General features: G+C 43.9%; 1 protein-coding gene across 3 annotated transcripts in view; it reads right to left on the reverse strand.

Annotated features, from left to right (window-relative positions):
* The window catches only part of SLC4A8 (solute carrier family 4 member 8), a 73,366-nt gene that overhangs the window by 35,613 nt on the left and 11,950 nt on the right, over positions 1 to 25,803 (reverse strand). For 2 of the 3 annotated variants that reach the window (XM_025882791.2, XM_073881978.1), the window contains exons 2-13: positions 24,963 to 25,044; positions 16,802 to 16,948; positions 16,141 to 16,276; positions 14,684 to 14,844; positions 12,014 to 12,202; positions 11,020 to 11,111; positions 9,912 to 10,069; positions 8,904 to 8,991; positions 7,791 to 7,937; positions 6,882 to 6,982; positions 846 to 1,020; positions 115 to 248 (exon numbers count right to left, since the gene is read on the reverse strand). In XM_025882791.2, coding sequence (XP_025738576.1) covers positions 115 to 248; positions 846 to 1,020; positions 6,882 to 6,982; positions 7,791 to 7,937; positions 8,904 to 8,991; positions 9,912 to 10,069; positions 11,020 to 11,111; positions 12,014 to 12,202; positions 14,684 to 14,844; positions 16,141 to 16,276; positions 16,802 to 16,948; positions 24,963 to 25,044 — 1,610 coding nt within the window. The remainder of the gene's footprint in view (positions 1 to 114; positions 249 to 845; positions 1,021 to 6,881; positions 6,983 to 7,790; positions 7,938 to 8,903; positions 8,992 to 9,911; positions 10,070 to 11,019; positions 11,112 to 12,013; positions 12,203 to 14,683; positions 14,845 to 16,140; positions 16,277 to 16,801; positions 16,949 to 24,962; positions 25,045 to 25,803) is intronic. The other variant, XM_073881979.1, reaches the window with a different exon arrangement.

The raw sequence follows: 25,803 nt of genomic DNA on the forward strand, positions 1-25,803 counted from the left end.
TTTTACAATCCAGAGTAACATTTGCCTGCTTATACTCGCCTAGGATCCTGGCATTCAATCCTAACAACACAATAACACATCCAGTAAGAGTTTTCAGAAAACCAAATGTCTTACTTGCAGAATTTGAACAAAATCTTTTCAAATACAAGCACTGGCCCCGTACTTCCCAGGATGGTGAGAGCCTGTCCCGCAAACAAGGAATAGGCAATCCCAGTCATGGAGGCTCCAAACAAGGATTCAATTGCACTCTGAGGGGGGAAAAGAAATCATCAGAGTCCATAGCCCATCTGTAACCAGTAATGTGGGCTTCTGTACATTCCTGACTTAGCTCTCTTGTGTGCCCCGACAAGCCATTTGCTTGTATTTCATCTTAGCAAGAGTGAAGAATACACACTATCTAATACTCCTGTAAATGGATACCACTTTGATAATTCAGGTGCCCAAATCCAACCACATATGATTCCTTAACTAAGTCCTGTTCTTCAGCGATTCAATTCAGTACTGAAATATACATAGAAAGCACAATGATACCATTCACACTACGAGCCGTCAGTCAGAGTCACCTTAAATATCGAAAGACATTGATATATCATTTTCCATCTTTTGAGCACCAGGTAATCCAACTGGGCAATCAACTACTGAAATTGATATCAAGCAGAAGAGAGTCTGTTCTAAAGGGAAAACTGTTGCTGTCTGGTATGAAGTCGGAAGACCACAGTAACTCAGTAGAGAGAATCCAATCTCCTCAGTCCTAGCCCAGGGGATTTTCCCCTCAGCGGACTTGGCAGGCAGCACAATATTTTCAGTCTTGTTTGGGACCAAGAGAAGTGGTTAAAAGTCCTTACTATGCGCCCCTCAGTGGCTTCTCCGAGCAATCCCCCAAAGGTGATGACAGGTGACATGCAGGCACAGTACAGGAACAGAAAGGAGGCCAAACACTGTAAGCTGAGTGCGTCCCGGTAGTCGCTCCAGTACCAGGGGGCCTTCCGCTTGATGTCCAATATCAAGCCCCCAAAGAGCCTGTGGAAACATGGCAGACAGGCCTCTGACATTGTCCCTCTTCTGTGTAAGTATCTGAACAGCACCCATTTGAAAAGCATTTCAAATGTGTTCTGTACTGAAGACATAATTCGCCTGCAATTTGACCCCAAGTACAAGAGCTCTCTCGGGGGTCAGCACAGATTCTATTTGCAGCTAAGGGCGTGAATTTGAATGATTATCCCAAGCACAAAAAGAATGAATTTGGGTGTGCATATCACCCATTCAATAAGAAGTTCCGAAAAAATTAACGTGACATTAAGTAATAGCTTCAAACTTCAAATCCTGAGCTGTTAGGAGGAAATGTGCAAAACCAATTCAAGGTATTAAAGTTGTTAGTTTTAGTATAATATGTAGTCTAGATAAAAAAAAAAAACCATCACATGCACTTTCCTACTCTGAACAGCTACCCACCTTCCTGTTGAGAAATTAGCATAATAATTCATTCATGCAGTTGACAAGTAGTAGCAGATACTTGTGTCAGGCATTGTGCCAGATACTGGAGATGCAGCAGTGAGCAAGACAACACAGCTCTTCTCTCCAGGACCTGCAGTCTAGTGCAGGAGATAGGCAGTGCTGTGAGGGTGCCCCAGGCGGCATAGGAGGAGGGACATTTCCGCAGGGACTCAGAGAAAGGACCAGGAGTCGGCCAGATGAGGCAGAGGGGCTAGCACGGGCGCCACCTAGAGGCGAGAGCGCATGGCTGATGGAGATACGGCTGGAAGACAGTGTGAGGAGTCAATGCCAATAGAGGAGGATGGAGAAGCTGGAGAAGCCAAGTCCCGGAGAGTCTTGTAAACTGTTTTACGGAATTAGAACTTTATGCTAATGGCATGTCATATCACTGAAGGATTGTAAACAGGAGAACAACATAAACATGCATTCTGGAAGGATCACTCTGGCAGGGGTGTAATGAATGGAATGTGGGGCGAGACTGGAGGCAGTGGATTGGGATGAGGAGAAGTGGATGGACTCAAGGGCTTAATAAGGAAGTAGAATCAACAGGACTTGGTGGCAGGACTTCGGGGACCCCTCTCCACTTCCCAAGGATGAGACGGATCAAGAGCAAGATATCCCACACCAAGGAGGAGGAGTGTTCTCAAACGGGGTCACTTTCTCTAAGAGTGGAGTCACTGCACCAGAGTGAAAGTTGGTAGGTGAGTCACAAAAAGAGTCACTCAGCATTCTACAGGACAAATGGCCTGGTCTCTTCTACAAGTCAGTGGCACAGGAAAAAAAAAAGGAAGGAGAGTTGTCATAGAATGGGATCATAATAACCAAATGCAATCCCTGATTGAATCCTATGTCAAACAAATGAACTCTAAAAGGATGTTGCTAAGACAATCACAAAAAGTTGAATATGAACAGAACATTAGATAATTTAAAGAATCAGTGTTAATTGTGTTAGATTTCTTAATGGCATGATAGTTGTTTCTTAAAATGTCCTCATCAAACAGAGATACGTACTGAAGTAGTTACAGGTAAAATGACATGATACTGGTGATTTGGTTTTAAATAATCTAGAAAACATAAAAATAAAACAATTTAGTGGGGAGAAATAGATGAAACATAATTGGCAAAGTGTTGATCACTGTTGATGGGCACATGGGTGTTCATTATACCATTCTCTCTTCTCTCTTATGTGTTTGAAATGTTCTACAATAAAAAGCTGAAAACAAAAAACGAGCTTCATGAAAGGAGGCTTGGCCAGCCCTTCCTCTCTGCCTGGGAGCCTGGAGGAGAACCAGGAGGCCTGGAACCTGGGTGCCAGGGGAGAAGGCGGAGCCAGCTCACGTGCTCTCTCTCTCTCTCTCTCTCTCTCTCTCTCCATTTGAATGGCCTCTCTCCTCTAGCCAGGTGCAATGAGGGTACAGGTGGACACAGGGCAGATACTGTTCTATCTTACCCATTTGCTCTTTTCCTCTGGTTTGGGTGGGTATAGTTGGGATTCACCGTTCTTTAATTTACAGCAGTAACATCACAATCTGGGTCTTGGCTTAGGGAAGAGAGGCAAAGCTAGCTTTGTTTTTAGTCTATCTGGCAAACCTAGCTTAGGTAAGGAGCTATGTATAGGGTCTAACCTAGAGTGTGAGAATTCCACCTCAGGGTTTGTAACCAAGGCTCCAATTTGTAATAAAGTGTCACTATGTTTTGCTTTCTCCTCTAGGTAAATAGGACCTTATAGGCAGTTGTGACTAGTCTAGGGTGCAATATGAGTGTTTCTGGGTCTTTACCAACACAGAACCTTGGTACCATGTGAATGGTACCTCTTAATCATTGATGACCTTCCTCTGGAGGGTATTATTCTGGGAAAATAATCTCCTACTGCAGTAATGAGCCTCACCCCACTAGGCAACTGGAGACACTGCCATGATAGCTCAGCCCCCTGGATGCAGGAGACACCTTCAGGGAGGAGTGTCTGTGAGTAACAGACAAAAGATTTATGTGAAATGGATTCATAGGACGCCAATAGAAAGGGAGGACATCTGTTTGTCTAGCAGTGATTAAAAGGGGAAGGAAGGGGTGCCTGGGTGGCTCAGTTGGTTAAGTGTCTGCCTTTGGCTAAGGTCATGATCCCAGGGTCCTGGGATCGGGCCCTGCGTGGGACTCCCTGCTCCGCGGGGAGCCTGCTTTTCCCTCTCCCTCTACCCCTCCTCCCCTGCTTGTGCTCTCTCTCAAATAGATAAATAAAATCTTTTTAAAAAAAATAAATAAAAGCAGAAAGAAAAGATTTGAGGGTCTTATTGATAATGTAACTATAAATTAATAAAATAATTTCTGAATACTGTTTAGAGAGTCAGACTTAATATCTCACTCATGCATAAAATCAGATCATAATTGCACATCTACCACAAGACCAGGCATGGATGCTTCTCTTCACATTTGAGACTTCCTTTCCCTTTCAACACTACCCTTGATGTTCAAGTTTTTTGGGGGGTAGGAGGCACACAGGGATATGAATTTAAGCTTGATGCAAGACAGGACTTACCCGTGTAGAGGGTCACTAGGCTCTGGAGCACTGACTTAGGGAGCCCCTCTCTGGAGGGCTTTAGGGCCAGGACAGCCATCCTCTGTCTGGTGTGCTTTGAAAGAAACCTGTGTGAAGTGTGGGGGGGATCATCGCGATAGCAGCTCCTGATTCTTTTTTTCATTAACCCTTCCCAAAAGCGGCGTCCCCAATAAGGTACATAAATATACCTTGGAAAAACCCTTTCCAGAGTATCCTCCCTGTGGTGAAGCTTCTGGCCTAGGAACAGGCTAGTCAGATTTTCCTCTTTGTTAGGTATGGGAATGCGTCAGCATCACTGCTTGCATCAACATCCGGGAGGTCCAAGACGATGTGTTAGCCCTGGCATGGTGGGTCACGTAATACAGAACTCGGAGTACTGCTTTCCACCTGTCTCTTTCCCACCTTCTTAGAATCTACACTCCGCCATCTTCATATACCTCACCATCCAACAAGTAGAACATCCCCTAGGTCTCCAAGTTTTGCCCCAGGCTATACAACATCATATGCATAAAGCAGGTCTTCCACCTCAAAGAAATACAGCTAATGGTGTGAAGAACTACAAAGCCCAGGCTGCTAATATATTTTTGGTCTGTGCAGTCCAGGCACGTCCAGAAATGTCCAGGATGTCCATCTGCATGGGCAGGAAAATGTTCACTCTTTGAGAGTGATCTCAATACTTTGAGATTAGGAAAGGGGCAAGAGTGGGCACAGAATCATAATGTCTGATGCAGGCAATAAGTCAGCTTGTAGTAGTCACTACAAGGCTACAATGGGAGAAAGGCCACGTGTCTTGAGGTCTTCTACTAGGGCTCTGAGGAAAACTTTAGGAGCTCAGGAAGAGGAAGTATCTCCTCACCAAGCCGACTTAGGCTCTGAGCCTAGATAACCCTTCCTGTCAGCCTTATCACCTCCATAACTTCCTGACAAGACACGAAGGGAGAGCTTCCTCACACCCTATGTGAATTTGTGAGTAAGGGTACTTTGATACTATGAGTAAGCATGTGATGATTCTGGCTGTATGAGATTCTCTTTTGGGATGTCAGGCACCATTGCTGAGACTCTATAGTTGTTGAGATACAATCTAATGATCTCCCAAACCCCCTGTGGAATTGATTATAAATGACCCCCTCAAAAGGCTTGAGATTCTAGTTTATTCTCATCTGACATCAAAGGAAACCTGAAACCTCTCTTCTGCATGGATATCATTTGGAGGAAATCCTGCTGCACTCATCTCCACTACCTCCAAATTCTAAGTCCTGGGGTGTGGACACAATTTATATTCAAAAGATAAATCCCAAGTCTGAAATACTATCAAAGGTATACCCAAGACTCTTCCCCTAAAAAAAACACGACCTCTTCCAGGACAGTCTCAATCCTAGAACCTAGTCTAAGGACAGATGGTTCCCTTGAACTGCTTCTCAATACCAGGCCTCCCACCCAATTCAGACCTCTCCCAACTTTAAAGAAAATGTTAAACTCACATTTGGAGGTTGCTCCCTCATTTCAGTGGCCTCCTTCCATCAAAGGACGGTTCCTTTCCTCCATGATCGCTCCCCAGAACCCAGTTATCTTTCCCCATCCTCAAATACCTTCCTCCAGCCAGGAAACAAACACATCCCCCCCCTCCCCGGACACTGCTAGTTAAGTGCCTTTTCTCCTGCTTCTCAGTCTCCTTTCCTGGCTCCTCCCTGAATTTTCAAGAGTAGAAAAATAGATGCCTGTCTAAAATTCTAAAAAAAACCCCTGAGTTTCCACTGCGTAGAGTACTGAGGATAGAAAAGGAGAGCAACTTCAAGCAAAGAGGAAAAAAATAAGGCGAAAGCAAGGAAGTAGAAGATGTAACAGAGCTTCTCTCCATGACCACTGTCCTATCCTGAGAATCTCCACTCTTCTTCGACACCAGCACAGTTCACAGGCCAGAACTATGGTCTCAACCTTCTTCCACAATCTGGGGGAGACCCTAGATGTCACTCCAACCCAAAATATCACCCTCTTTTACTACCTTCCTACCTGGCAAATAAAAGTGAGTCTAGAGACCTGCTTCCCTAACCTCCCATAGAGAACCTTCTCCTTGGGCATCTGTCCATAGAATCTTGGCCCAGAAGAGTAGACTGACTAACCTGAGATACACACACCTAAAATACTACTTATGTGCCTACCCAAAGGGTGTTTCTTAACTTCAAATAATCACTCGATATTTATCTATATTTACTCCACTCATGCTACAGAACAGGGATCATTCTAAAAGTATTCATTCACAAGTTCATCAGATATTGAGTGCCTACTCTGTGCAGGGCACGGTGCTGGGTGCTGGGAATATAATGGGCACCCCACCCATATGGAGCAAACTTTCTAGCAGGAAGACAACAAATCAAGCAATAATAATTGAGTATGAGAAGGGCTATAACCAGGGGGGTAGGAGGAGGCTGGCAGACGAGTGAGGACCGAGCTCAAAGCTGTGACACCACATAGCAGGAATACCTAACCTCATCTACAGAGTCTTACCAGGCTTTCCAAAGGAAGTGACACCTAAGCTGAGACAAAGGATAAGTGGCAGTTAGGAGATAAGGAAGGGGATGAGTGTTCAAATCAGGGAACAATGTGTGGAAAGGACTGGAGGGGAGACAGACTGTGGTAGGTGGTTTGAGAAACTTGAATGAATGAATACGATACCTGATATATTTGCAATACTTATTACAGTGGTTCCATTTGGAAAGTCATTCCCAGCCAATATACTACAGAGAAGAAGGCTGAAAGCAAAGAGTATGACTCATTCCTTTACACACCTTCAGCCCAGTAAGGAGCATGAGCTGTGAAGCATCCCCGAACTTACCGCCCGGTGCGCTGAAGTTCTGGCCCGCTGTGGCCCCCATGTGGTGCTGGTTCTATGTGGCAAACATTTCCATTTGGGACTCCGGGCATTTTCCTTTTCTCCTTTTAACAAAGGACGCCAAAATTAGTAAAGTCAGCCATCTCTTCTGTCCTTCCTGCTAACAGGGGGGAGTGGTAATGAGACAATCCAAAAGCAGCCCCCAAATACCCAAGTGTTTGTAGTTTTCAAATGCATTTACTGATTTGGGGCAGTTTAGAAAAACAACACCACCATATAATTTCTCCCCCTCTCTACTAGTACCTGACTCCTAACTCTGCCTTTTCCAAAAACAAAAATATGGAGGCTTCAGCATCAGCTATAACCTAAGTTCCAGTTTCAAATCTCCCTCTGTGTAATCTTACTTTCCCTTAAAACTTTGAAGATAGTTTTATTTCTTTAAAAAATTAAGGATAAAAATACCTACTTGGGGATGTTGCTGGCAAGGCTGAGTTAGTATTTGTAAAGCGCCAGGCTTATTGGCTAGTGTACAAGAGCTCCTTTCCCACCTTTAACCTGGCCGAAGCATGGGCGACTCTACTCGCTCTCTCTCCGCAACTTGCTCTTTTCATTGCATGGCTTCATCCACAATCTACTCCCAAGAAATGTCCTTCCCTCCCCTCTCTGCCATTCCACATCAAACCAGCAAAAGCCACTCGAAATTTCTCTAGAGTAATCCTGACTGATCACATCACCTGAGCCTACCTATGTTACTGTATACTTATTTTTTATAACTGTTCTGTTCATTCTACATGTCCCAAAAAGGGCCATGTCTTGATTTATTTTGTATATATCCACATGGTCTTTGTTTTGTCCATGGTGGGTACTCAGTAAGTGGCACTAAGCCACCACTGGCTAATGTGCATACATTACCTGGGAAGGGACATTTTTGGGTGGTTCAATTCTAATGGAGGGGTCCCACTCCCCTGGAGGCAAAACCGTGACCTGATCCAGGAACTCATCAATCCCCGCCAGGAGATCATCCCGCTCTTTCGCCTTATATGCCACATCATGAAAAATCTACAGGGAAGAAAAAATCCTCAGGAAATTTGAAAATAACTTTACTTAAAACAATCACCAGTGAATATGGTGAAGGACAGATACAACCTCATGATTTTTATCTCTGTCATGTGGATCTGAAATGTGGAAAACTTTAGCATTTAAAAAAATGCAAAGATGAAAGGATAAAAAACATAAACCTGAAGATGAGATGGGTCAAAAAGAACTAGCCATATGTATGTTAGTACAAGAAAAGACTCTAACATTGTATCATTGCCATCGCTCCAAAGAATGGAACAAAAGGCAAAATGCATGGGAAAATTTCCAGATCATAATAGTTGGAAAAACTGGATGGAATTACTAACGAAGGTCCCTCCATGAAATAAGTTTCCCAATCAAAGAGAAATGATAAAACACAATCCCCATCTGCCTCTACCCGCTATGACACAAGCCTTAAAAACTTTACATTGTAGCTTACGTGAGCAGTGCACGCCTCACTAGGGTATGAGGTGGGGATTCAGCACCATGGTGGCCAAAATACCTGGTTGTCTTGGGACATTCACATTACAGTGCCCAAGCTCATACTCCTGACCCTTATGCAAACTGGTCTCATTTACATGGAATAAGAGTGAGGTTTCTTTATGTAAATGGCTTTTATGCAGGTAATTAACCATCCTCTCTAGAGTGTTGTCAGCCTTAGTATCTTTCTCTGTAGGTATCCTAATTGGCAATAATAATTTTCCCAGAAAAGGATTTCTCTGCATCCTTGATTACTCAAAAAGGGAGAGATGACATAGGAAGAAATACCCCCAGAAGGTTTGGTCCTCCCACAAAAGGCATTTAGAGAAGTGACCTGAACTGCTTCCCAGAAGATAATTACCCAGAATGGTAATTACTTTATCTCCAACAAATAGCACAGGACCTGGCACAGAGTAAAGACTCAATAAATATCTGTGGCATGAATGGAAAGCAGGAAGTGATGCATACCTCATCAGTCATGATGGTAGCCATGGATCTGCCAATCTCATGGTACTGCTGACCTTTCCCTACTGGACCCAATAGGATAAACAAAAATCTGGCAACACATACAGAGGAAGAAATTATAAATTATGTCAGTAAACATAAGGAAGTGACACCTTATTCCTCTCCAAACAACAAAACATTTCTCTTTCCTATTAAACAGAAATCACTGTTGTAACTTCAATAAAAGGAGACAGGCTAATGATGGAGCAGTAGAAGTTGCCCTGACCTAAGAGCTCCAGTATGCATTGGAGGCTATTTGTAGGACTCCATTCAATAACGTGGTTATCATCCTTAGGGTTTCCAAAGACACAATTCCTTACTATAGAAAAAAATGCTTTTTTCAAAACATGCCATTGTAGTGCAAATTCAAAGTTTTCTGAATCTCATTCATTGCTTTAATAAGAAAATGATGGGGAAAGGCGAGGGATAAGGAAGTTGAAATGATCAAGCCCAGTAGAGGAGTCTAAATTGTGTTCTGGACATCTGAATACTCTGTAATTAATGGGGCTCTGAATCACCTGAGTCACCATCTTCAGAGCGCATGAATAGCGTTTTGAACAAATGCGGACATATTTGCAAACCTACAAATCCTGCCAGAACCGTGGAAAAAGACATCAATACCTTTGCTCAGAGACACTTCCCTGGGACACGGCTCTGTAAAACTGGGAGACTAAGACTCAGGCTTCCCATCCTAACAAGTGATTAGCCCATGATATGCTCTTTGGATGCTCTGCAATTCTCCATTCCCAAGCCTGTAGGTACTGTATAGTACCTACTGTATAGCCTTGCAAGTCTTAGAATCCTTCTGCATGGAGGTTAATCAAATATAAACCCAGTGAGAGTACTGCTGAATTTTAAATAGCATTCTCCAATTAATCCTAAATTTTGGCATTAGCTGGTTTCTTCTACCAGAGCTCACACAAATCTGTACTTGAGACAGAATGCACTGAGTTTTCCGGTCCTTGTCTTTACCTGGTTGGGATGGGCACTTCGGTCAGGCCCGAGAGAAGAACAGCTGGAGATAGCCTCACAAAGGCAACAATGGGGCGGTCCAGAGTATCCACCTCTCCAACCAGGACATTTGAGGCCTCTGCCCCAGTGGGAATTTTTTTCATGAAATGAAGATCCACCTGAAAGTCCAAAAGAATCCTCTGACACCCTAGGAGCGTCACCTCAAACATCAATCAACACTCTCGCACCTTACATTCATCTGTCATTTTATGATTTAACAAATGTTTTCTCACACTATTTCACGTAATCCTTACAATAACTCTGTAAAGTGGATAAAACAGAGCTCATCAGCCCCACTTTTTTATTTTAAAACATGAAGCAGCTGAGACCCAGGGAGGTGAAGTTGACTTGCTCAATGGAGCTTTGAAGAGAGAGAATTTAAATCCCGGTGTTCTGATTTGAATTCCATTACACCACCCTTTCTCAGAGACTGTTTTTGAAGCTCTAGGTCACATTTTTTCCATTTTAAAATACCTGAATGCTTTGTCAGAGGTTTCAGCTTTTCTAAATAAAACAGGGAGCCTTCCAGGCAGAGAAGTGCCATGACACCATGTGTGTATTCTAGCTAGAGTCAAGGATAGACCAGGGCAGCCAGAGGCTGGGGGCGGGGAGATCGAGGCTTACACCAGCAGCTGCAGGGAGGCACTGTTGCTGCAGCAGGCCTCGGACACCCAAGTCACAGTCCCGAAGAAGAGTCTCAACCGCCATGTAGTTTTAGGAGACAGGAGCAAAACTATTGTTTCAGCAAAACCCTTGGAGGTAAGAAGGAGATGCTGAAGAGCAAGTGCCCAAAAAAAAAAAAAAGGTGGAAAAATCAGGAGGTCTGTGTCAGTGAGGATTAGCAGGGGCTACTCTCAGTTCTAGCACGTTGAACCTGGTGGGCCCCATCCAGGCTGGAGTGGAAGGGAGAAGACCTGAGCAGAGGGGCCTCCTTTCCCGCAGAGGGGGTTCTGGTCTTAGACAAAGGCTGCAGAAATACCAAAGCTTACCCAGCTTCCAGCAACTGGACTCCCGGTTCCACTAGGGATGCGCTTAGGCCTCTAAGCCAAGTTCCCATGTCTGTGCTCACCTTGCTTAAATCCACAGGACTGTGTTCACAATTCACTCCATTTTTTACTTCAAGACTTGTAGTGGGAACAGACTGAGGAGACACAGTTTGACCTATTCAGAGAAAACAACTCCCTGAGTCTCTGCCCTATCCCCCTTTCGACACACCCTATCCATCATTGGTTGGCTATGGCCATGTCTCCTGCAAAGCCCATATAGAGAAGAGGTTCAGATGACATGAAGCTAAGACCCACACATACATATCTCCTTACCCACTAGTTAGTGGTAAAGGGAGGACAGAAGTCTTACTACTTCTGCACCTTCTTCCTGAACATATTTGTGATCCTCTTTTCTTCCTCTATTAAGGTAGTAATTCTTAACCAGGAGTGCACCTCAGAGACTCCTTTGGAAAACTTTTCAAATATGTAGATTCCCAGGCACATCCCCTGCACATTGTGTTTCACTGAATGTGGGGACAGGGAGACATGTAGATTAGGCCCTGCCTGGCCACAGAAAAGGAAACCAAACAGCAGCTGAAATTCATTGAGTGTTTACAACCCATCATGCACCTGGTTAAGGGATTTATGTGGATTACCGTACTGAAGCCTCACAATAAATTTATGGGGTAGATGCTATTATTACCCTTATTTTCCAGAGGGGAAAGTGAGACTTCAAGAGATTTAGGAGGTTGCCCAAGGTCACACACTTTGCAAGGAGTGAAGCCTGAATCTCAAACCTCGAAGTCTGACTCAAGAACCTACACTACTGTATTTTGCCTCCTTAATCTAAGATCTATCCGAGATCTATCTGAGGCATGCATCCCTAGTGCCACAAGAGATGGATGGTCATCAGTCCCAGCCCCCGCATCTTGCCTGTGACCAGAGTACTGTGTGTAAGTGAGTGCGGAGCATATTAGACAAATAACAGCCTGTACCCTTCAGTAACTTAGCATCTCCGACTAGTTCCTAAATGTCTAATTAATAAGAAGAGAAAACAGTCACTCCTAATAATCTTACCATTTTTATCCATCGAATGTGGATCAGACTGCTTCTTGCCAACCTCAGCAAAAGAGCGAACAATGGGAATGAGGTTATTTCTCTTTTTTTCATTCTGATGGTGATGCTTTTTGAGCAGGGCTTCTCGTACTTTAACCCTCATGCTGTCATTCAGGTCACTGAACAGTTCTTGCTGGTCCAGGATCAGGTCTGGAAAGCAGGCACTAACATGAATACTCCAACTGACTGTCAAAGAACTCAAAGAGGCCAGCGTCAGGTGGGGTGAGGGGTGAGGGGCACGGAGTAAGGGGAAGCAGTTCCATTGGGTACAACTTATGCTCCCGTGCCCAAAAGAGTTATCTGTTGACAGCAACTGTGGCAAGTTACACTTGATTTGTGTGACAAATCATTATTAGAAACTGTCGAGCACTTAATATGTGCCAGAACTGTACTGAGAACTCTACATAGATTACGCAATTGAATCCAAATAAAAACTCTGAGAAGTGGGTGGCACTGTAGCAATTTGTACAGATCGGGAAACTGAGGCCCAAACATTACAAAATTCCCCAAGACCTCACATCTAGTCAGTTGCAGGGATGGGATTCAAAGCCAAGACTGTCTGACTCCAAAGCCCACATTAATACCCACTTTGTTCTGTCATCTGCCAAAGTTCCTCTATATTCCCTTCCTCCAAGATTTCAACATCGCTATGATTGTCAAGACAAACTATAACTGTAGAATACTCCAAATGACAATTTGAAGGAGGAACCTACATGTATGAGTAAGCTAACTAAGTACCCCAGACAATTGCCACCAAGCATCAACCTTTAACCTGTCAAGCCCAGCACAGTTGAGGGGGAAAAGAATCCCAAAATACATGCTACTGAGTCTGAGTTCTAGAGCTAAAGGCCCACATTCTTTCCCACTTCTACCCCTTTCCGTGGGACCTTGGGCAAGTTACATAACCTTTCCATACCTCAGTTTCCTCATCTGTAATATGGACCTAATATCATCAACCATCCTCAAAGCCTGTGAAGGAAAATTAATGAGATAATAAATACAAAGTGCTGATTCACAGGTGATACTTGATCCAGTTTACCTAACCTTATCACTAACACGAATACATCAGGTATCTAACGGAAAGAACTCTAACAGTTATACTTCAATCCTGCATACCTATCCCCAAGCCTACCCAAAACTTCAACCTATTCTTAACCCCAACTCCATCCATTACTATCAAAGTACTAGAAGCAATAAATAAAGAAAATCTATTTTGAATATTCAAGCTGAAGATCCATGGTTTCTCTATCTTTAATCTTCATATTGATTGGTTCATTGCCCCCATATTGTAAACATGCTTCAGGATCCTACATCTTGAAAAGAAATTTAAAGTAAGAAAAAGAATGTTCACCCCAGGTCCCCCTTTATTTATAAACCTCTCTCTCTCTCTTTCTCTCTCTCTCTCTCCTATCATTTAAAGTTCTCAAAGAAAAATTTCTCAGTCCCCTGCAATTTGGCCACCTCAATGAAATTATTTTTGATAAAATCATCAATAACTTTCTAGTTGCTAAATCTGATGGATGTTTACCTTACCTCTCTGCAGCATTTAACACTGATGAGTTGAAACTCTCTCTCCTCTTAGCTTTTGTAATAAGGGGTTGAATGGTACCCTCCCTAAAAGATACATCTATGTACTAATCTCCCAGAACCTGTGACTGTGATCTTATTTGTAAAAAGTGTCTTTGCATATGTAAGTAAGCTAAGGATCTCAAGATAAGATCATCTTGGATGATACTGACAAATATCCTTACAAGAGTAGTACACAAATGAGAAGTCCGCATGAAGACAGAAGCAGAATGGAGTTAGGCATTCATGAGAAGGAACACCCAGAGCCACTAGAAGCTGAAGAAGCAGGGAATAGCTCTCCCCTAGAGCCTTCAGAGGGGACACAGGATCTCATCAGGGCTGACCCCTCCTCTGCTTCCCCAAGTGACCCCAGAGAGGCAGAATAACCTGGATACTTGAAGAAAAGTTTGAAGAAATCTCTATTTAACCAGCCAAATGGACCCGAGCTGAGGGAATAACCCTCACATGCACCCAGGTGTTTCTCAAACGCCGTTCCCAAAACATGGTAGCAACACTCAACTGCGTCAGGAAATCCCATCAGACATAGCCCTTCACACCCTGCTGAAGCCATGGGGGGACTTTGGCTCAATTTCTTACATGTCTTCCCTAGCAGCCATGTTTAAAAATCTTTCCTTCACACCTTTTTCTCTGCACAATTCACAGGTGCCCCTTTCTCTGATTATTCCCAAGACTTATCTCTGTGGTTGCACTTATTCCAATTGTCCCATGGCTATTTCCCCGAAGGTGAGTTTCCTGAGGGTAGGAATTGTATCTTACCTTTATTCCCCTGTGTTTAGCACATTATCAAGCATAAATAGATACAAAACAAATGTGTGCTAAATGAACAGGCAAATGGAAGACTGAATACCCTATTGTTTGAATCCTATAAGAAGGCTGTGAAATAGGTAGTTTCTTAGTTTAAAACCCATCCCCCCCAGCTGAAGACATTGAGGTTGGGAAGGGTCAGTGACTGACCTGAGGACACACAGCTACTTTATTCTTTCCTCCACACCACATTTCTTAACTTACACAAACATTCCTCTGTTTTCCCGCACCTAAACTTACCTGAAATTTCTTCTATGCTATTTGCACGCATATCCAGAAGGACTGTTCCATTAATAAGGCAGCTCCTTAGCTCAAAGAGACTGTGCAGTGACAGGGTTGCCACATAAGGCTTGCTCCAGCGTTCACCCCCATCCTCAACATCCTCTTCAAACTTCAGCCACCTGAAAGCATTACAAACAACTGGATGCCAAAGGTAGAAAATGAGGAATTTTCACAAGAGAGAGTCTTTAATGTAAGCCACAATGAAAGATACCTGAATAATCATATTGAACATTATAATTTCATCTACACTTTCAGGGTACACTGATAAGTGAAAAAAGCAGGTTATAAAACAGTGCAAAGTTGAGTACAGTTTGCTCCCGTTTCTATTTAAAGAAAATTTTAAAACTGCAAACACACATGTATAAGACACCAAATGGTGTCTTCCTCGTTATCCTTGAGGTAGTAGATTTATACATGATTTTCATCTCCTTTTTGCTTATCTTTCTTTTCTGATTTCATATAAGGAGCACATATTACTTGTGTAATTAAAAAGATAGATCTAATTGATATCATTTGGATAGATTAACAAAATGGTAATATTTTTCTTTTTTAAAAAGTCTCTATGTGACATTTACAAGTTGGCAAAGACTAATTGCCTTTTCACTTGGTATCAGGGTGATTGGCTTGCCTAATCCTCTCCACCCATGGCAAACATTCGAGGATATAGCAAGGATCCAGGAAGAGCTGTTCCAGTGAAAGCTAGCTAGAGTCACACTTTGCTAGTTACCCACCTTGCCTTCCTCCCTGAAGCTCAGGTATGCTGGCTTTCTAGCACCCATAAGGTTCACTGGTCAATTACTAGAGGAGCCCAGACATGGTCCTGGTTAATCTGAGGGCTCTTCTGGGGTTTGAGCCTCAGGCAAGCATTGTCACTCTACAGCTACCCCCAGGAAGCCTACCATCAGGCTAGCTATAATCCCACTGGTCTCCATGAGGTTGGGCTGTCCCATAGGACATCTCAAAAATTATGAAACATCGAGCGAATCAAAACCCAAATGAATTAAGACACTATGGTTCACCTTCAGAAAAGTCTTCACCTATCCTGTGTTCACCTAAGCTTGGTTGCTTGGGTCCAAACCAAGGTGGCCCCATCAGGCATCTTCTAAGCCAGACCTATAATATCAAGATAGCCCATGAGCAACTCTGGGCCCTAAATAAATGAGAGGACTCCCTAAAGTTTCTGTGTTTCTGTCACCAATCCCAGGATCAAGGTCAATTGGCATAGGTGTCACCAGAGACAACACAAAGAGGCCGAAATCAAGACTTCCCATAGAAGACTCTGGAACATCAGTCCCCATGTCAGTCATCACTTCTCCCATGAAGAAATAAAAGGCAAGCAGACCTGTCACACTTGCCGAAAGGAACACGTTTGCCTACCCAAGCAAATCGTGACCCAGGATATTTTAGGGCCTTACCTAGCTGTCTCCTTCCACTCAGCATCTTCTCCCTCTTTCATACAGATCTCATCCAGCTCTGTGAACAGCTCATGAGGCACATGCTCTTCATCCTCCTCAGTGCCAAGAATGAACTGAACACGCTGAGATGGTGTATCTAGAAAATCAACCACAGAGAAAGGTCTGCTCCCAGCCCCAACTTAGAACAGAAATAGCATTCTGCTGTACTTAGCACATCTGGGGGCCTTATAACTTTAGGGACATAGAGAAAACAATCCTGAATGTAGAGCAAAAAGATTTCTTTATTTTCCTCCCCCCCCCCAAAAAAAAATTGCTCTTCTATGGAAGCAATTAATGGGAGGAAAAAATTATGAACTAAGACCACTTGAAGCAAGCCCACAACAAACTGGAAATCAGATTAATCTGATCAAAAAGAATGGTTAATTTTCTGCCAAATGATTTCAGCCTACATGGTAATTGATTTGGGAAGCCCGAACTATGAGTTTTTCAGAAAGATACTTTTGATTCTTAGAGGCATTTCTTCTTCTTGGAAGCAAGCCCTGAGAACCCTACAAAAGGGCTAGAGAATCAAGACCACCTACTTGATGTCCATCACACACATTCCCTCAGCCTCACCAAGGTCCCAGCCATGGACCTCCGCCCTGCCTCCCAAGAATGTTACCGTGGGCCAGGGCCTCTGGGCCTTCCTCCCCCTGGCTGGCTCCTTTGCCCCGCCCTCGCCTCCGGTGCTTCTGGCCATGCGTTCGGTGATGGCGATGGCTCTGCCGGCCCAGCGGCATCCGAACCCCCACATACAGAGTTCTATGACCTGGAACGAAGCAGAAGGTCTGTGCAGAGAATGCCTTTATTTTTCATTTTATTTTATTTTAAAAGTTTTTATTGATTTTAAGTAATCTCTACATTCAATTTGGGGCTCAAATTCAGGATCCCGAGATCAAGAGTCTCATGTCATACTCTTCCGACTGCGCCAGCCAGGTACCCCAGAGAATGCCTTTAATAAAAGGAATCGAGCATATTTAAGAGAGAAAAAAATCGTAGCTCTCTGGCCGGGTCACAACTCTGTAATGGCAAAACTTCAAAGACTAAAGACATAGAGGTCTTGGAGCTGACGCACTCCTTCCTCCCTGCACGTGGCTGCAAACCTCACAGGAGTGTTAAGATCAAAAGAAATAATGTGCGTGAACTTGATTTGCAAACCATAAAGACCAGCAAGGATTCTAGTTGTTGTTGCGACAATTTGAGCAATTGAAAAAAAGCAATACGGTCACTGTGCCAACTGTAACAAGTCCTGGCAGGGAGGCAGTTTAGAGAAGTGGCTAAATGGTCAGGTCAACCTGTCCGGGTCCGAAACTTGACCTCACCATTCACTAACCACGTGACCTTGAACAAGTTAGCTAATCTCTGTGTCTTTAAAAAATAATAGCAAAAGCTTATTATTTAAACTCAGAGGGTTTTCATGAGCAGTACATAAGGTAATGTATGTAAAATGCTTAACACAATGCCCGGAATAACTTTTAGCAGCCACTGCATTCTAGGACCAGTTGCCGCTACTTTTCCTTCTGCACTGTAGAATACGCAATCTAGAATAGTAGTGAGACACTAGTTACAAATCATAAGAAACATGAGTCTGGGGTTACAGGGAGAGATAGTAAATGTACAAAAAGAGGAAGAATGTGGGAAAATAAGTGATCCCAGAGTGTTCTGTCCAATTCCGCTTTTTCTACTCATTTGTTCCTTTTAGAAGCCTTATTTTGTGCTGCTCATGACCACCAGGCTTCTCTCTCACCTCCACCTGGCTTCCCTTGCCTTGCTGCCAGCCTGAAGCCCAGAATCAGTACCTTTGGGGCTGCTACCACCCTGATGCACAGAGCCTTAGTCTTCTCCCACTGCTGCCCAGTTCCTGCTGCTAGCGCTCTAGGTCTCAGGCTGACTCCCCACTTCTTCCACCATAGATGTGTTCCGGTCTTCAGTCACCGTCCTAAAATCCACAACCCTGAGCCACACTTCCTTCCTCTGAGCAGGTGACCTCACTTTATATTTTACTAAGAAGACTTAGGCAGTCTCATGTGACCTCCCTGCCTCTCAGCCTGGCTTGCTTTCCTCCCCCCGCTGCTCCTCTTTGCCAGGCTAATGAGTATGGCTTCCCACACCTCTGGAGTCCTCTTCCATCAGCTAGCCTCAGTCTCTCCTTTCCATCCATCCCTTCCACACTTTCTCCCGATTACAAATCTCTCTTACCTTTTTTTTTTTTTTTAAGTAAGCTCTAGGCCCAACGTGGGGCTCGAACTCATGACCCTGAGATCAAAGATTCACGTGCTCTACCAACTGAGCCAGCCAGGTGCCCCACATCTCTCTTAAGAAGAAACTTTCCGATATAGTGCTCTAAGCTTCTACCTGTCCATTCTCCTTCTCCACCAAACCACTTTCAAGAACAATCGACCCACCTAGCTTCTGTTCCTCACCATCTCCTTGTTTCATAGCCTCTGCATGTGGCTACTTCCCACTGAAAGTGTCCTCATTAGGAACCACTTAGTAACCAAATCTCTATCATCTTATGTCCCTCAGTTCAACTCCAAAGCCTTTCCTGAGAGCCCACCAAATGCCAGGCAGTGTCCAAATCCCTGGACTACTTCCTCCCATTGGTGGTCCAGGGTCCCTTAGCTCCTATACCCCTGCCCTCCCTTGGTCATCTACACTCCTCTGACTTGGCTTCTCCATCCCTTCCACAATCCACCAAAGGAATGCTCCCAGTGTTTTGGTCCTGGGCCCTTCTCTTTTTTTTATTGGTATCTACTCATGATTTGAAAGTTTACTTCTACAAATGACCCCCAAATCTTTATCTACAGTGATTCAGCACCTCCCAAAGCAAAGTCATCATCCTCCATCTCAGATCCAGTTCATACCCATTTCTGTCATGTTTCTGTTCATGACATCACCATTCTCTCAACTTTCCAGGCCTGAAAACTCAGAGTTACCTTAGATTTCCACCTCTCCCAATGCCCCTCAGTGCTACATCCTACAAATTAGGGATGTCAAGGATTTCTCTCCCCTCACTTTGACAACAGCAGGAGCCTCTTTCCTGCCTCCCACACCAGCTCAGTCCTACAAACGAATCCTCCTGAAGCACTGCTCTGATCACAGCTCACGTCTGTGCAGTCAGGACCCTTCATGCTCCAGCATGCTCAGGCCTCAGCCTCCTTTCTAGTCTTTTCTTTGCTAGGACAAATTGCACATTCAATAGGAAAATTAAGGGAAGGGCCTCTAAAAGGACTGAGCACTCAGCTCGAGCAAGACTGAAGTGGAAATCTCACACGTGCTCACACCTATTAAACATTCCGGGGGCAGAGGGAAATCTGGAGATGTACACCTTCTGTGTCCACCCCAGCAACTCTGTCTCCTCCCCACAGCCTCAGCTGCTGCACCCACCATCATCTCACATTCTTTCCTCTACATGAACCAACCCGCCATTCCACAAATGTGCCAGTGCCTTCCAGACACGGACTTGGCTCGCTCCCACAAGATTCACCGCAATGCACATTCCTTCTTGGTATGATCTCTGATCTCCCCAATCAGATGTGTTGCTTTCCTAGCTCTAAATCCCTAGAGCCCTTAGCTAGCTTTCTCTTATGCACTTATTTTATGCCTTGCACTAGAATTAATACCTCCCACTATTCACCTGCAAGCTTCTCAAGGTCCCAGGTCATCTCTCTTGGAATTCTCTCACATAACAAAGCAGTGTTTTACATATGGTCATTGTTCCACAAATGTTCAGAAAATGGAACATCCCCTAAGAGCCTCCCTCAGGAACATAACCTCTTCAAACCTCTTCAATCTGACCTAAGGGAGACTGTAGCTAAGATGATTAGAGGCAACATCTGAGTGATGAGGAGAGGCCATGAGAAGAGCATTCCAGGACAAGGCAAGATCAACGCGTAGGTTTTACAGTGGGGATGTGCGTGTTCCAAAGCAAAAGGACAGCCAGAGGGCCAGAGCAAAGTAAAAGAGGAAAGAAGAGGAGGGGGGAATGTCAAAAAGACAGGCAGGGGCAGATCATGAAGAACCCATGGACAGTGAAAAGCATAATCAGATCCCACAGAACACTTCAACCAGCCCCTAAAAGAGAGACCTAGGTGTTGTAAAATCGATGCGTCTAGGTAGAGCTTAGACTTAGGTGAAGAAAAGCCTCACCGAGGGGTGACTTTCCGTCCTTCAATAGAGCCATGAGCTTCCTCTTCTCAACAAATCCTCCAGAGGGTTATTGGCCAGGCTATGGCCTCTACTTCTTCTTAAGTACATTTCATATACTTCCACTGGGCTTTTGTCGGTATATTGCTAATATTATGTAATTTTAAGTATATCCTAAATAGAAATTGAGGGGTAGTGATTAAGTATTAGAACCTGTGTTGTTAGATCTCATTTTCTTAGTTAATTTGCTTGCTGTCACCATTAAAGTAAAACAAGGAGTTTGAACCAAATGACTTCTCACATCTAGTCCAGGTTCTATGTACAAACTTCGGAAGGGCTCAGGCAAGGTCATTCTTCGGAGAAGACAAGACGGTTGGATTGTTCCCACTCTTCTTACTTATTGCTGCAAAAAGGGACTACAGCAAGGGCTCAGTAAATATTTGTTGAGCAAATGATGTATGATTTCGCCTGGTATCTAAAATTCCCACTAGGCAAGTTTGAGGATAATGGGGAAGACATCCTTCAGGAGCCTCTGCAGGAAGTAAGGTAAAGCTTAAATCTTAGGGAAGGAAGACTCTTTTACTTTAAGAATTTTTTTGGTCCAATCAGTTCTCCCAAACACTAACCAACCACAGTGCCTGCCTTTTGAAAATGTTGAAGACAGGCAGAAATGAAAACAAGCCCCAGCAGGGGTCAGAGCTAAGAAGGACCAAAGTGGCTGTCAGCAAATTAGACCTCAGTTTCTAAGCTGAGGACTCTGAAGCAGGGACTTGGATTTTCTGAGTGAAATCAGCAGAAAAGATGACAAACAAATGGACACCAGGAAATGAATATGGCATCAATAAAATCTAGTCCATTTAACTGGATTGTGGCAGTCTGTGACTTCACTAAACTCATCCTGTGGTCACTTAGCTGCTCTCCCACCCGGAGTCCTCTTCCCCCTCATCTACTTACCAACTCACCCGGACTCCGCCTTCTCCCCATCTAATTCCCCATTCTTTCTTTCCAGTCATTCTTTCCAGTCTATGCTTTGGGTGCTATCTGTGTGCAAATACAAGTATTCATTCAGTCAAACTCAATGGGAGAGATGTAATGTTAGTATATATTTTTAAAAATAAGTAAGTATACACATATGGAGAGCAACCATTAGTGAACTGGGGCTGAATTCTTGCGGAGCAGGACAGAAATCACAGCTGTGACCTACCTTGCAGATGGAGACTGGGCCTCCCAACATAGAGTGCATGTCATAAACACTGTTTACCCAGCACACGCGCAGAACTCATTAGCACATACTGAAAATTATTCCACCCCCCTGGGCTACAGGTCGAACTCAAAGTCAATAACCGGAGGGGGGAATCTAATATGCAGAGCAGATGCAAGCCTTTTTTTTATAACTTAAAAATAGGATCAAAAGGCTCTTACCTCTGTTAAAAACTTATTAGAAGGCACTAAACCTAGTCCAGGATTTTTAAGTCTAATAGTTAATCAGGAATAATGATCTGCCAGAAAAAATGGAAAAAAAACAGTTCTGTAACTAAAGCAACTGTTCCATGTCCTTCTGGGAGTGGGAGAGTCCACTGAAGCACATCATGGACTATTGCTCTTTGTGATTTTATCTTTGGAAATCTGTTCTAATACTTGCTTTGGACTCCTCTCATACATAAAAAGAAGCAATGTCATGGTTTAATGCACCTTCTCCTACTGATGGAATTAACTTACGCAAAAAGACCCACGTTTACAAAAGTCTGTAACAATGTTCAGAGACTAAATCCCTGAAGTAGTTCTGAAAGGGGGGATGGGTTATGTTATGTGGAGCAGAGGGTATGGAATAAAGGGGAAGGAAGACCCAGAGATTTATCCACAGCCATAGAACCCTGTATCATGGCATACACTTTGAATCAGAATATAATTTACTTCTGTCTTCTATCAAAGTGGGACTGACTTTATTTCATGCCTTCAAGAAATGACGCTACCGTAGGTGCAGCCTGAGTCCTAGGGCCTCCCTCACAGTGAGTCAGGGTAGAGCCCCCAGCATGACCAAGCCTACAGCAAATCCCAACTCCCTCTTCTCTTCTCCGGTGCTGCTCTAGAACCACATCAGGCCTGAGAAGTGGGCACCATTTGCCCTCCATGTGCCAAAGGTGTCTTTATTTAAAAAGTGCTAACCTAAATGAGATTCTGGTTTTCAAAAAGCTCTCTGTATAAAGGACCACTTCTCAAGACACTGTCCCCTATAGATGACATCATATATAGCTTTCTTTTATAGCAAAATGGTGAGTGCATGAAGAATAGGTGATATCATCTTGAAAAGATCTCCGACTGCCAATTACTCAGCTGACCTCTGTGGATGGAACCCAGTCCTCAGGATCCGAGTTTGCCCGGGTTTATGATTCTGCTCCCAAGCAGACAAGAGCGTTCATAGGTGGTTACCTCCTTGCTGAGGGCAAAGGTCTAGTGGGCCCAGACAACTAAACTGAGCACAACAGTGCCCTCAGGGTGCAGTGGGAGAATAGAGAGGCGACAGGATTATCAGGGCAGAAGGAGGGGTAGGGCAACATGATAAATATTCCTATGACGTTTATATCATATACAAATGTTTATGTGATGGAGCCAGAAGTTGAGGTTGGGTGGTTAATGCCGAGGACTGTCCTCCCTTGCAGGCAGTGTGGTTGAATAGAAAGAGCAGAATTCCATCCCAGTCTCACCTGCTGTTAGGCTGAATGACCCTATTTCTCACCATGTAAAATATGGATGATACCTACCGCCCAGGCTGCTGGGAAGATGAAAAAGACAACTTGTCCATTAAAAAAAAAAAAAAAAAAAAGACAACTTGTCCGATACGCCTAATCCCAATGCCTGACGCACAGAGGGCAGTCAACAAATGTTAGCCTCCCACCTCCACACCCTTTCCTTCTCCACTTTCTCCCAGTTGCCGAAACCCACACTGGCTCTTCTTGCATCTGGTCAGAATAACTTGGAAAACTTGACCTTGATATATCCAAACTCTGCTGACCTCCAGAAGCCACCCACATAAGTTCTCATGGTAACAGACCCAGAGGCTGAGTCAGCCCCTACAGCTTTCACTCTCCCCAACCAAAGGACAAGTTTTCTCTGAGGATTATACAACTTTGATGAAACCAACGTCACGGGAACAAGCAGTACAGGGAGAGCGTTGTACATGATGTCTCAGTCATTAGAAAGTTGCTGTATCATAGCGTTCAACATTGCAGGGGTTGTTGCAGAGATTTCACAAAGGTTTCTGAGCCAAATGTGGGTTCTCATTAAAGCTATACTGGACACGAGCCTTTCTCTCATAAAACTGAGCATCACCACTTATCAGGAAACCACCCTACAAAGAAAGGAAAGCCGAAGGACACCACCAATGGTCACGTGGGGACCCAGGGGTGGGACAGGGGAAAAAGAAGGTTAAGGGAACCTAGACAGAGCAGATCAATAAAAATGACTCTTCTCTCCCTTCCACTTTAGCTGGGTGGTTTTTGGGGGGGGTTTTTTGTTTTGTTTTGTTGTTGTTGTTGTTTAAAGATTTTATTTATTTGACAGAGAGAGAGACAATGAGAGAGGGAGCAGAAGCAGGGGGAGTGGGAGAGGGAGAAGCAGAGTCCCCACAGAGCCGGGAGCCCGATGCCGGGCTCAATCCCAGGACCCTGGGATCATGACCTGAGCCGAAGGCAGACGCTTAACGACTGAGCCCCCCAGGCGCCCCTAGCTGGGTGTTTTTTAAATACAACCGTGCGCTATGAATTCTTAAAGAATATGTTACAGGGGTGTATGTTTTCTCTTGTCTTGTTTAGATGAAAACACCAGGCAGAAATGGGTATAATTAGAATGGGAAGAGCAAATACTGGAGATGGGGCAAACTGAGTAATATAACCAAACAACTGAATAATATAACCAAACTAAATTTTAAAAACTATTTGTATTTTATTTTCTTTTAAAATTGTGTAAATATTTACATTTATATTTGTAGGCAGTTGCCAAGAATTGACAAACTGATCTGAGTACTTTACATTCTCAAGGAATAGATCATTTATCAATATTTACATTGGACTTTACAGTGCTCAGCGCACTGTCTCGCATGTTATTGGATCCTAATATTAAGGTATTAATGTCCCTACTTTTTAAATTGAATTGTAATTAACATCAATGCCGTGTTCAGTTCAGGTGTACAACATGATGGTTTAACAATTCTATGCATTACTCAGTGCTCGTCATGCTAAGTGTACTCACCATCTGTCACCAAACAACATTATTACAATATTATTGACTCTATTCCCTATGCCGTACTTTTCATCTCCATGACTTATTTATTTTAAAACTGCAAGTTTGTACATCTTGGTCCCCCTTGATCCCCCTATTTCACCCATGCCCCCCCTCCCTCCCCTCTGGCAACCACCAGTTTGTTCTCTGTATTAATATCCCTACTTTTATTTAACAGATGAGGACATAGAGCTTAAGGGAAATGAAGGGACTTTTTCCCCCAAGGTCTTGCAGCTAGTGAGAAAGAGTTGGAGGACTTAAACCCAGGCTTCCTATGGCAAAGCTCTCCTCCCACACCAGGCTGCCTCTCATTAATTCTCCCCGCCCCCCCAACACACACACAAAAGCACAATTCTTACCTTCCAACTCCTCTTTCTCATAGTGAATGTTGAGGATTGTACTGGTCCCACCCTGATCCACCACAGCCTCTTCATCTGGTCTCTGTTGAGACATAAAGAAGTAGCCATAGTAATATGCATACATTCATTCAAACGTTCATTTAAGTCCCATGTATATGCCCGACCCTTTTTGCAACCCTTGGGGGAGAAAGCCCGATGGTTTACATATGTTTTTCACTTGAACCTCACAATAACTTTGAGACACAAACATGACAGTCATTCTCTTTCTCATTTTATAAAAGAGCAGCCTGAGCGTCAGAGAAAATGAAGTAATTATTGGTCAAGGGCACAAATGTGGTAAAAGGCAGAGGGGGGACTGAACTCAGGTCTTGTGACTGCAGACCTCATGCCTTTTCCAACTCCCCACTCCCCCTGTACAAGTGGATAATAGGCCTGCATTGTGTAAGTGGTGTCAACCACATCGTTTCACTTATCGTAAATCGGTCTGCTTGACCTCTCCACAGTGCTTGAGCCTCTTGTCCTGGAAATTCTCCATCCTGCTTCTCTGATCAAGTCTCCTCCCTCTCAACCTAAGGCTCAGCCTCTTCCTCTAACTATAATTGCCAAGCAGGAGCACTCTATCTTCTGTGTCCCTCCCTTGAGTCTTACAATCTCAACAGTAGCCTGGAACTGCTGGCTCAGTATTTGACAAACCATTGGGATGTCGACCACAAGATCCACATGTCTAAAACCAAACTAATCTTTCCAAACCAGCACCCTGTGCTCATTTACTTACACTCACCCATGGCACCATTGTTTCTTAGTCCACGTTTGAAATTTCAGATGTATTGACTTATCCATT

This window comes from Callorhinus ursinus, unplaced genomic scaffold, assembly GCF_003265705.2.
Source record: "Callorhinus ursinus isolate GAN/ISIS: 27379988/994484 unplaced genomic scaffold, GSC_fseal_2.0 scaffold44, whole genome shotgun sequence".
Taxonomy (NCBI): domain Eukaryota; kingdom Metazoa; phylum Chordata; class Mammalia; order Carnivora; family Otariidae; genus Callorhinus; species Callorhinus ursinus.